The 12,181-nt window shown below is 34.3% G+C and overlaps 1 protein-coding gene across 1 annotated transcript; it reads right to left on the minus strand.

The window, feature by feature from the left end:
* Positions 1 to 391: 391 nt before the first annotated feature.
* LOC107929952 (zinc finger CCCH domain-containing protein 23) lies at positions 392 to 1,779 on the minus strand. Its single transcript, XM_016861503.2, has one exon. It carries the CDS (start codon positions 1,695 to 1,697, stop codon positions 618 to 620), a length of 1,080 nt encoding a protein of 359 aa, XP_016716992.1. The 5' UTR covers positions 1,698 to 1,779; the 3' UTR covers positions 392 to 617.
* Positions 1,780 to 12,181: the final 10,402 nt, after the last annotated feature.

Here is a 12,181-nt window from a genome sequence, read left to right on the forward strand (position 1 = left end):
TGTTATGTTTTATATCCGCTCATCTTCTCTGATTAAACTTGGATCGACAGCCTAAATACAATATTTCGTGATGATTTTTGGTTTAATTGATTGATTCAAGTGTCAAATGTTGCTATTCGTTCATGCTATTTATTTATGTATTATACACCTAAACTGCCAAAATTCGTCATATACTTTTATTTTATTATTAAATTCAAAATTCAACAAATATATTATTATTACAATGTAATTGAAATAAATTAATATTAAATTTAACAACTAGATTTAAGAAATTATTGACATAAATTTCGCATTAAAAAGAAATAAACTTGAACACCAAATCATGTTTGTTTAACCGGAAAATAGTTTTCCTTCCAACAGCAATCCAAGAAAAGCAAATTTAGAAAAAAGATGAAGAAATATATTACATTGATTAAAGAAAGTACAGAGATAATATACCAGACAAAATGACAAACAAATCTCTATACAAAGAGTTGCGATTTTCCATTTTTGTTTTCCCCAGAAAATTAACAAAGAAAAAACGGTGGCACCACCACCGCAAAATAAAACTTTTTTTTTCCGATCACTTTTTCGCCGTCTTCTATTTACAATGCAAATTACCCAAATCAAAATCACCATCAATATCCAACCAACTCCGATACCCACCCAACATCAGGACCCGACCCGGTAGGATCAAGTAGGTCAAGAGAATTTTCCTCACTCAGCTTAGCGTACATCCTTGTCCTCAAGTCTCTCCCGGATTCCACTCTCTCCATTGCAGGTTCCTCAAACGCATTATTACTTTCCCAGAGCTCAAACTTACTGAGTACGGACCGAGTCGGTGTACGAGTTGGAGTGAGAGGAGAGCCAGGTCGGAGCATGGAGCTCCTTGGAGAAACAAAACATGATCCCCGAGAACAAGTAGTTCCCATTTTAGCTTTACCAATCTGTAGATTACGTACGGAAGAGGTGAGTTCACTTACCGAGTTAAATGAGCCGCTCGGCGACGTAGGTGGTGAGTCAGAAGGTGGGGATATTGGAGGCGAAGCCAAAATGGAAGTTGGTGAAGAAACATAGTCTAAACGATAGCGGATAGGCGAGCCGAAGTAATCCATATCACTTGACCCGGACCCGGACCCATTCCCTCTTGGACTCTGCTGCGGTAAGACCCGTAGTTGCTCCGGCGTGTGAGCAAAAAAACAAACCCTCCGTTTACAACAAGTACCGTCCTTGCATGGCTGAGTCCGGTAACGAGTTGGGTGGAGCCAACACTCAAACACGCCATGAGCGAACTCACACGAATCGCCTTTTTTACAGTTTCCTTTGCGGAAATCCGGGCAAGCGGATCCAGAGTAATGGAACTTCCTCGGATCCCTCCGCCGAGCCTTCTCCCCAGGGTGGGCGTACGGACACTCGGTCCAGTCATGTGACCTGCCACGAGCACACCTCCTCACCTTGAACTCGTACATACGGAAATGATCGCACGAGAATGCATCGATGATGTGTACGTCGGAGTCGTCACTAAGGGTGTCGGGCTCGAGATCGTTCGAGGGGAGGTAACGGCGGAGCGCCGTAAGGTATTCTACGGGACAAGGGCTGCAGGGTGCATTGCAGTTAAAGCCGACAGCCAGAAAGTTATCCGCCGAATCATTTAACGGTTCCCAGTCGGGGATATTGACGGTGGGGAAGGGTCGTGTAATGGGTTTTCTGATCATCATATTTTGGACATCCTTCGTTCTGCTATTCTAACTTGTTGGGAGAGGACGGTTCCCTTTTAATATAAACTGCTTTTCTAACCCCTAGTTGTTTCCCGTTAATCATGGTTGAGTTATTTTATATTGTAATTTATATATTACTGAGATTAAATTTAACTTGAGTCGAGTGGGAAAAATGTATAATAGTCGTATTTAAGACTTTATTTAACCCCCCCCCCCAAAAAAAAAGATATATGAGATTTTATTTATTTATTTATTTTGTGTCTATTATTGAGTAAATTACACCAACAGTCACTCGACTTTGATGCAGTTGGCAAAACAGTCACTCTAATTTTAATTCAGTCACTAAAATTTTAAAAATATAACAAATCAGTCCTACTAATCATTTTTCGTTATATATGTAACAAAAAAGTGACATGGCATTTAATCGGCCATCACGCTATTTCGAACCCAAAATACATATAAGGGTAAATTAACCAATAGTCACTCAACTTTCAATTCAATCACTCAACTTTCAAAAAATAACAAATCAATCCTATTAACTTTCAAAAAACTAGACACCCAAAAAGAAAAACAAATAAAACCCTTGAATGAATTCTTTTTGTTCAGGAAGAAAGCTGAAAACCATGGCTTCCTCATTTTCATTACCCCAAAATACCATTTTATATATCCTTTCTAGATTACCCAGTTCGACGCAACCACAACTTTCGTTGTCGACCATCCCCGACTCTCTCCTTCTAATCTATCTCTCATCCTCCTTTGCTACAATACCCAGTCCGATTTTGACTTTGGGATCTTGCTAATCACTGACCCAACCCAGAATTTCAGTTGTTGGCATTTGGTTGTCCCTTTGGAGGAACCACTTCTTTTGTTCCTGAAAATCATGGGTTCAGTCGATTGTTTGGTTTGTCTAGATGTTTATCTTGTTTTTTTTATGCAACTGATAATGTTAGCAATAGAGTTAGTGTTGTTTAGCTTAATCGATGATCCTTTTGCTTATATCATCATATCCCATGAAGATCTCTAAAAAATCGAGTCGTTTTAGTTATTGAATCGTTTGAATGTTGCTTTGGAGGATTTTCTCCTCATTGATTTGGTTGTGGGTACTAATAGTGTCAAAATTGTCTCCAATCCCATTTTGATCTGATTTTTTCAGAGTTAATGGATTTGGGAAGCAGAAAAAGATAATCGGATCCCAATTGTGGTGGCTCCTCTATTGGGGGGTTGAAAAAGAAAAAAAAGGATAGGATGGTGGTTCAAAGGTCAACGATGGTGACGCCAAAGATGGTTGTAAGGGAGGCAGCGGCGGCAAGATTGTTAGGATGGAAAAGAAGTATAAACATATCGAGTCATTTACGTAAAAAGTAAAAATATTGGGCCATTTATTAAAAAACAAAAAAAGAAGGATAAAAAAAACAGTCACTCAACTTTGCCTCGTCTAACGTGGTAAGTTAACTAGCCATATCAGCTAGTTTACTGGTCACGTCACCTGTCTCGTTAAGCTTGTAATGAAAAATGTTAATAAGTGACTGTTTTGTAACTTTTCGATAATGATGTTAATGGGTGATTGATTTCTTACTTTTCGATAACGTTGGTGACTAATTTGTTATTTTTTGAAAGTTGAGTGACTGAATTTAAAATTTGCCTCGTCCGACATGCAAGCTAATTAGCCACGTCAGCTACTTAATTGGCCACGTCACCTGTCCCGTTAAGCCTGTAACGAAAAATGTTAATGGGTGACTGATTTGTCACTTTTCGATAACGTTAGTGACTAATTTGTTATTTTTAAAAAATTGAGTGAATGAAATAAAACTTTGCCTCATCCAACATGGCAAGTTAACTGGCCACGTCAGCTAGTTAATTAGCCATGTCACCTGTCCTGCTAGGCCTGTAATGGAAAATGTTAATAGGTGACTGATTTGTCACTTTTCTATAACGTTAGTGACTGATTTGTTATTTTTTGAAAGTTGAGTGACTGAATTGGAATCAGAGTGACTATTTTGTCAGCTGCATCAAAGTTGAGTTACTGTTAGTTTAATTTACCCTTTATTATTATATTAAATAGTTATTAATTTGATATTATTTTTAATTCAAACATGTTAATCATTATATAATGATCAAAGTGATATTTTCAAAAGTATTATGATGTTATAAACCAATTTTTTGAACTCAGAAAGAACGTTAAGAAATAAAGGGAAATTTAGTAGAAAATATTGATATTATAACTTTATTAGGAAATTGATTATTTCTTTTTCTGGAAAATATGTCAATTTTGGAGAGAAATAAAAAATATGTCCAACAGAACGTGTTTTCAGTTGAGGTGGTAGTAGGGAGGCTGAAAGCACATCCTACGCGTTTTCATCCATTTTTTTTTGTATTGGGTGTTGAAATTTTGAGAGAGATTTATTTTGCGTTTGTATTCTAGGGAAAATTTGTGATAGTTTTAAGGCAAGTTTGATTTTACGGTGATGCGGTGCCGCTCGGAGACCCACACATTCCATTTCTTATGTAGAGAGTGCACCATCACCTTAGAAGATGTCGCATTGCAACTTGAGCTTCTAGTTCAAGGCAGCTATACGGTCATGGGTTAAAGTATAACTAGGACTCCCAGTTGACGGTGGTTATGTGGTCACGGATTCAAGTATAATTCGGGCCTATAATTAGGACTCCTAGTTGATGATGGTTATGTAGTCATGGATTCAAGTATTACTCGAACCCTAGTTGATGGTGGTTATCAAATTTCATGCCACCAGAAGAGAATGTTCTATAAATCTTATATATGAGTTTGAGATCATAATCATAGAGGAAAAAAGGGGCTCACTAGTATAATCAACTTATTCTTTTATTCCATCAAAATAGTATTCTTAACCTCGTTGTCCAAAACCTGTGTCAAAAATGGGGGCAAGAAGACTTTTAGGGGGGAGTGACTGTGACGGTGGAGAAAAAGCTGAAACGCGAGTCGAAGGGCAACAATTGTAATTATTAATGAGTTCTTTAATCACAACAATCGCTGCTGCCTTGAGTCGCGTTTTAGCTTTTCTCCACCGTTACAGTTACTCCTCTCCTTGAAAGTATTCTTACTCCCAACTTTGTCACAGATTTTGGACAATGATATTAATGATACTACTTTGATGGAGAAAAAGAATAGATTGATTATACTAGTGAACCCATTTTTCTCTATGGTTATGATCACAAACTTATGTATGGGGTTTGTAAAGCATCCTTTTCCGGTGGCATGAAACTTGAACCCGTTATCGTATAACCATTGTCAACTAAGGGCTTGAGTTATACTTGAATCCGTGACCGCATAACCACTGTCAACTGGGAGCCCTAGTTATACTTCAACCAATGATCGTATAACCACAATGAGCTGAGAGCTTGAGTTGCAATGCGACATCTTTTAAGGTGATGGTGCACTCCTCACACGCGAAATGAAATTTGTGGGTATCTAAGCGCCACCGCATCACCGTGTCAACTCAAACATACCTCAAAACTATCATAATTTCTCCCTTAAACATAAACACAAATAATTTTTTCTCCACAAATTTCCAACACCCAACAAAAAAGAATGATAAAAACGAGTCCTACTGCGTTTTTTTGTTTCTCTCCCCAAAATCAGTTTATTTTTTAATTAAATTTTAAAATCAACATTTTCTTCCAACTAATCCAAAAAAATAAACATATATTAATTTTATATTTTAAAAAATAAAAAAAATGTTGATATATAACCTTTAAATAGAATAAAAAAAAATGAATATTGTAATGTTGAGATTAAAACGAATGACGAGATTTGTATTTGGATAATATGTATATATCATAAATTTATTGATTGGCGTTTATTTACTTTAATAAATTAAAACATTTATAGTTTAGATAAATAATTTTATATATACCACTAAAGTAATAAAACAAATCGAAATCTATAAGCAAAACATGTTATTAACTTTTAAATATTAAATTGAAAGATATTAAAGTAAAATAAAATTAGAATTTGTCCCACGTATAAAGTGGATGAAAAAAAAAACCTTTACATGTAGGTTTTATTTTTAAAAGTAGTTATATTTTTTCATATATCATAAAACCATCATACTTAAAAAAAAAGTTACTTTATAATTAGACAAGTTACATGAATAATAGTATTTTATTTTCTTTTGTCCACTAAAGATGAATAGTATTAAAAAAAAGGTTAAATAATTATTTAGTGTTTAAATCTGGTAATTTTTTTTATTTATTTTGGATTTGAATTTTTTGTTTAAGTTAGACTTTGAATTTGGTATCTCTCATTCAGGTTTGAATTTTCTTTTTTCTAAGTTAGTCCTTGAACTTGGAATTTGTTCCTATTTAGGGTACGAACTTGGCAATAATTGTTCCTATTCCAAGGTTTTCAAGGATTAATTTGGACAAAAAAAATTTAAGCTCAATGTGGAAACAATTGTCAAACTCAGAACCTAACTTAGATTAAAAATAAACAAACGTCTCTAAATGAACCCTTTAAACACTCTAAATAATATGCAAAATAAACATTTTTTTATAAATGAAATAAAATGTAAATAAATATAACTAAAAGCGTAGTAGAATTTTAACATTCAACCATTAACATTTAACATGTTTTGTATGTGTATTAATATTTTTACACTAACATCTTAAGTTTAGATATTGTGTTGTACAAAATTGTTGAGCATTAAAACTGTTACACATGGAAACTCTGTTAACTCACAACTTTCATTGTAGCACTAGGACTCTTTGGCTTGGTTTGTATTGCTCCGCCACTAGTATTGTACCGCTAAGCCTTAGGGAACACGCAAGCCAACCACTTTCGACAACCATGCTACTTCGGCAAAACAATCATCACTTGTCACCCACATCTCCTATAATCTAAGTGATGTCACATTGCCCACCTATTACAGATCTTGGAAGAAACTAGCCAACCAACCAAAAATAGTCACGTGTCCCACAAAATCAACCTATATAAGCCCTCTCACATCAAAGACAATGTACATTATAACAGTCTGATTTTTAATGATGTAAAAAAAATACGATTTTGACACCCCATTTTTATAAATCGAGCCGTAAATATTAAATATGAATATTTACAAGGTTGGTATAACAGTATATTAAAGTTTGGTCTGGTTTTTTTTAATTAATAGTTAATTTAGACACGAGGAAAAAATTGTAAAAATCTAATCGCTAAAGATTTTTAATTGGCTAAAGACTTAGGGATTTAAATTGCAATTAGTCAAATGTTCAAAATGGTAAATTAACCATTTTTCAATATGATTTAGTGACTTATGACGACATCTTCCACCTTTGTTAATTAATCTAATTAAAGTATGATTAGCTTAATTAATCAAATTAATTAGTCATTAATCCCACTCTATAAGTTAAAATAACGTAAAGAAGTCATATTTTTCAATAACGTAAAGAAGTCATATTTTTCATTCATTTTCTTCTTTAATCTGAATTTGAGAGAAAGAAAAACTCTTTGAATCTAAAAACATTCGGTCCTTCAATTGGTAAGCAAATTAAGTTATTTTCTTATAATTTTTATATTTTTGAGGTCATGGGAGCTTGATTTAGCTAGCCCATGTACTGATTTGTAACACTGCTAAATTTTTTGAAAGTTTTCATTGTTGATTTCTTGAAGAAATTGGGGTTAAATTGATAGATTTTAAGCTTAGATTATGAAAATGACTAGATTATATAAAGTTTAATTATTAGTTTTGTACATAGGGACTAAAGTGAATAAAATGTAAAATTATTTTGAAATTTAGGTATAAATAGGAAATAGAGGTCCCTAATGTATGTAATTGAAGACGGTTTTCAAATCGAGGCTCAAAATTGAAAGATATGGTTATTTCGAATTTAGGGACTAAATTGAATAAAATATAAAATTTTAGGGGTATCAAAAAATAAGATTATATATGTTCATTCGTGTCATGACATAATGAATAAATGTTGGTATTGATGGATTGAATGAAATAATTGTATAGATCAAGAATTAGATCAAATCGGAGATAATCGAGGAAAAGCAAAAATTGTTGAATAGTCCCTAAAGAACCAACTTATTGGTGTTTTGATCATGTAAGTTTATATGGTATTTATTTACTTAAGTTGTTATGTAATTGATTTGTGTATATGCGTTTTATTATGGATTAATTAGTTGTGAATTTGTTCGTAAGGCTAGAGTTGGACTAAATTGAAAAGTAATGTTTTTATGTGTAAAAGATGTCTGTGTGAACTTAGTAAATGTTAAGATACAATTGACATGTCAATAGGGTCTTGTGTGCACTTGTTCAAGATTGATTACAAATGTTACCAAGGCCCAACATTTGTTGCAGATTTTTAGATATATGTGATATAGGTTTAGCTTGAATGAATAACCTGATGTGTCGTTCTAAAGGTTTAGCCCGAACGTGCAACTTGACATGCTTATATATTTGCTCGGACAAACAACTGGTGTGGTGTAGATACCTTTGTATCCAAGTCTATTTAATAGGATTCATCGGGCGACATAATTTAAACGAAATTGAAAAATTGAAATAGGATTAAATGAATTTGACTTTCAAATGGTAAGTTATTGAGTGAATTGTGCAAGAAACGTTGATTTGAGGAATGCCATTGATATGTATGTGAATATAATATCCTTGATTGAGTATGAGCTTGAAATTGTTATCTAATGTGACATCAATTTGCATAATGAGTATTTGTGATATCATATGTTATTGACTTTAATCAAAATGCTTATAATAATGATGATTTTTATTGTCATGTCTAGCCAAATATTGTGCCAAGCTAAAATAACTTAGAAATGTTGGTAAGAATAATGTAAGTTTTGTTTAATACCTATGAATTTATTAAGTATCCTATATGCTTACCTTATTTGTTTTTCCTTTTTCCTTATAAATTGTCATATTGCGAAACTCATCAAGTCAGATCGTCTTTAAGCTCACACTATCACCAAATCGATAGCTATTTGATCAATTTGAGTTTAGGGTTGTTGCATGTATATGTGTTACCCTAATGTATATAAGTCTTAGTGAATTGAAAGGTTTGGGATGATTTTGGCAATTGTTGTTTTTGAATGTTGGCCATGGCATCTAACATGGTCAATGCATGCATGTTTTGGTTATGTTTGATGCTTTTGGGAAGTTGATATATGAACCTATTAACTCGGTATGTTTTTGTTGTAGCATAAGATAAGTAAAAGAGCTAATTTGATGCCTAGTTAAAATGATATGTTTCATTGTCATGCTTGAGATATGTATTGGTGTATGGTTGATTTAGTTCATGTTAAAAGTCTATAAACTATTAATGGATATAATGTACATAAGTGTTTGCAATTTGAAGTGAAATAGTATGATTTAATGTGATATGGCATAGGTATATATTGATATTTGGATAGCTTGGTAGGTATGTGTTTCATGACACTGAATTGTTAAGTTTAAATGATGTATAAGTGTAGAATGTCTTGTTAAAAGGTTGGATTGAATGCCTTGTTAAAAGGTTGGATTGAATACTTGAATTTGTTTAGTATAATTTGATAAGTTTTGGATCAAGTAAAAGTAATGATAAGTTGAACTTGTTGAATGAATGTAGTTGGAAACTATGAAATAGGTACCAAATTGTACATTTTTGCCAAAAACAGGGAACTCATCTTGACGTCCAACCTCCCTCATCACGATGTCACTTACTGTCGGCTGACGTTGCGAAGAGTTCTAGTATTTATAAATAAAGAATCCCATAAACATAACAAATTTAAATGTTTAACAAATTTGATTCTTAAATAAATTACACAAATTAGTAAGCAAGGTACGGGTGCTAAGGGGATCGATATTTTCAAGAAAAGTCTTTAAAGTGTTGTTTATCACATAGTCGACATTGCTCTTAACAGTTGAAGGTATTGTCTTATATTGAGGTTTTGTCTCCCAACTTTACAAAAAGCTCTCAAAATTTACGGTACCATGCTCCCAAGAAAAATAAGCCACCTTAGTTGGTGGTTTAAATCTCTGCGTGCATCCTTCATGATTAATATTCGGCCTCTCCTCTAAGTATATATCTCCTCCATCAATCGAGGCACTCAAATTCCGTAAATCTACAAAACTTTTCATAGAATCAAAAGACAAAATTTTGACATAAGATAATACATTTAATTGTCGAGGACTATATCAAATGCTCCAAACACCACACTTTGAATACTTTATTAAAAAGGGTAAACTTTCAATAAAGCTAGGCGTTTTTGCAGTGGACTAAATTCAAAGTGGCGGCCGAAACTTAGGCGATAAAGTTTGATTCTGATTTAACGCATGCAAGTGGCACTGGAACAAAATTATTATTGAATGGGATTGTGTCCCAAAGTCCCAAGTATGTCGGAGACTACTGCAGCCGAAGAGGACATTACTGATTGAAATAGCTCCAAAACAGCATCGTTTTTAATTCCACTTGGGGTACTAGAATCCAGATCTCCTCAATCTATGGAAATAAACGGCTGTGATTGCACTCATTTCCCGATAAATTTCGCAAACCGACAAAACGAGCAAGCACATAATCCGTACGAATAGGAAATAAAAAAATAATTAATTATCCCCTTATCTACCCAGAATTCCGTACGAACAACACGTGAGACAGATCGCGTGGCATGTGCCGCTCCAGTCAAAGGGAAGAGTACACGTGGTTGGTGTCACAGAGAGGTGGCGGCCTATGGGAGCTTAATTTCTGACACTGACATCTAATCCCGCTTTGATTCGAACACGTGGCATCCTCTTTTATTAGATCTGATATTTTGATTTCTCGAGATCTCCGTGATCTTTGACTCTGCTTTTTCTGTTCCTTGATTTTTCATTTTCCTCTTTTTTTTAAAAAAATTAATTGAAGATTTATCCACAAGGGTTTTGTAGCATGTGATGCTCGGACGGGGGATCTCCGTGTCTCTGACCCATCTTTGTCGTTTTGTTCATGCAGTTTGTACGAGCCCATTTTGCCCGGGCCCATACCAACAAAATAACTCCAATAATAAACCCAAAAGTAACAGCCCATTTACAAACCCAAACTCTGACCCAAAATTTAAACCTAAACAAATCAAAATCCTAAAGCCCAAATGGCCCAAAATCTAAAACATTTTTCAGCAAAATTCAGCAGCAAACCCTAGCTGGCCGTCGCATGCCTCACGTGGCCTCCTCATCTGCCACACCTCCAGCTCTCCATGCCACCATGTCGGCCACCATGCCCCTCAGCCTTGGCCACCACGCCCCACGCGTCTGACATTCCCACCTGCTCCACCGTGCCCACCACCTGCAACAAGAACAAACACAACAGCAAAGAAAGCATGCGAATGATGGGGGAAGTAATAAACAAAAGGAACGAAAAAAATATATTGGCTTTAAAAGCCGAAATCTATCATTTGTAATGGGGGTTTTTTTTTCTTTTCTGTTTTCGTTTTAACATTCGTTCAAATGTTCAAAAAAATCAATAATCAAGATAGAATGAAACACATGTACAAGCCGTGATTTTAACACTGAAATCAGAAGTTCAAAGTTGTCAAAAAAATCAAAAACCACAAGTATAAGGTAATCTTTTTCTTTATTTTTTTGTCTCGTTCTCTAAACCTATTTTCCATACATAAATATTAATATATATAAAAAACACAAGAAATAAAAAATAAAAAAAATAAAAAATATTTTTTTTACCTTTTCCGGCCACCGCGTGCGGTGGCCGGCGCCGGCGAGCCTCCGGTGGCCGTCCGGTGACCGGCCCCTGGCCGGATTCCCCTCCCTTCTCTCTTCCCTCTCTTTTTTTTTTCATTCCCTCTCCCCAAATGATTTTTTTTGGTTAGTTTAGGCCTTATATAGCCCTCCAAAACGACGTCGTTTTGAGGGCTACACTTAAGCCCCAAAACGACGTCGTTTTGGCCATGCCCGACCCATCTGACCCGACCCGCTAGAGGATCCGCGTGTTTTCATTTGAATGGGATATTGATGCGCGCAGTCCTTCCGCTTTTCTGATGCTTCACAATTAAGTTTTTTATGGTTTTCAATTTGGCCCTATAATTTCTCGCGCTTTTCGATTTAGTCCCCGCCAATGTGCTGCGTTTTAAAGGAAAGGAATAATTGTTGTTTCGGTCCCCCAACGTTTCACGCGCGTACAATTAAGTCTCTTTTCTTTGTTTTCATTTCAAATTGGCCCCACAACTTTGTTTTTAATTCAATTTTAGTCCTTTTTTTTGTTGATTTTTATATCTTTATTAAATATCCTTGTTATTTTTATATTACCATTATTATTATTATGTATTAGTATATATTTTTATTATGTACGTGTATACCTATATATATTCTCATATTTAATATTTTTATTTCACTTTATTTTAATATTTTATTAATGTTATGTTTGTTTCTTTTATATTCCAATGTTATCATTATTATTATTCTTATTATTTTTATTAGTTTATGCTTTGTTATATATTTATATATTTATAATACGTATATATACTTGAT

The sequence above is a fragment of the Gossypium hirsutum genome, chromosome A07, assembly GCF_007990345.1.
Source record: "Gossypium hirsutum isolate 1008001.06 chromosome A07, Gossypium_hirsutum_v2.1, whole genome shotgun sequence".
Classification (NCBI taxonomy): domain Eukaryota; kingdom Viridiplantae; phylum Streptophyta; class Magnoliopsida; order Malvales; family Malvaceae; genus Gossypium; species Gossypium hirsutum.

Coding starts and splice junctions, on each gene's coding strand:
- LOC107929952 (XM_016861503.2), bottom strand. CDS start 1,697: ATGATGATCAGAAAACCCATTACACGACCCTTCCCCACCGTCAATATC.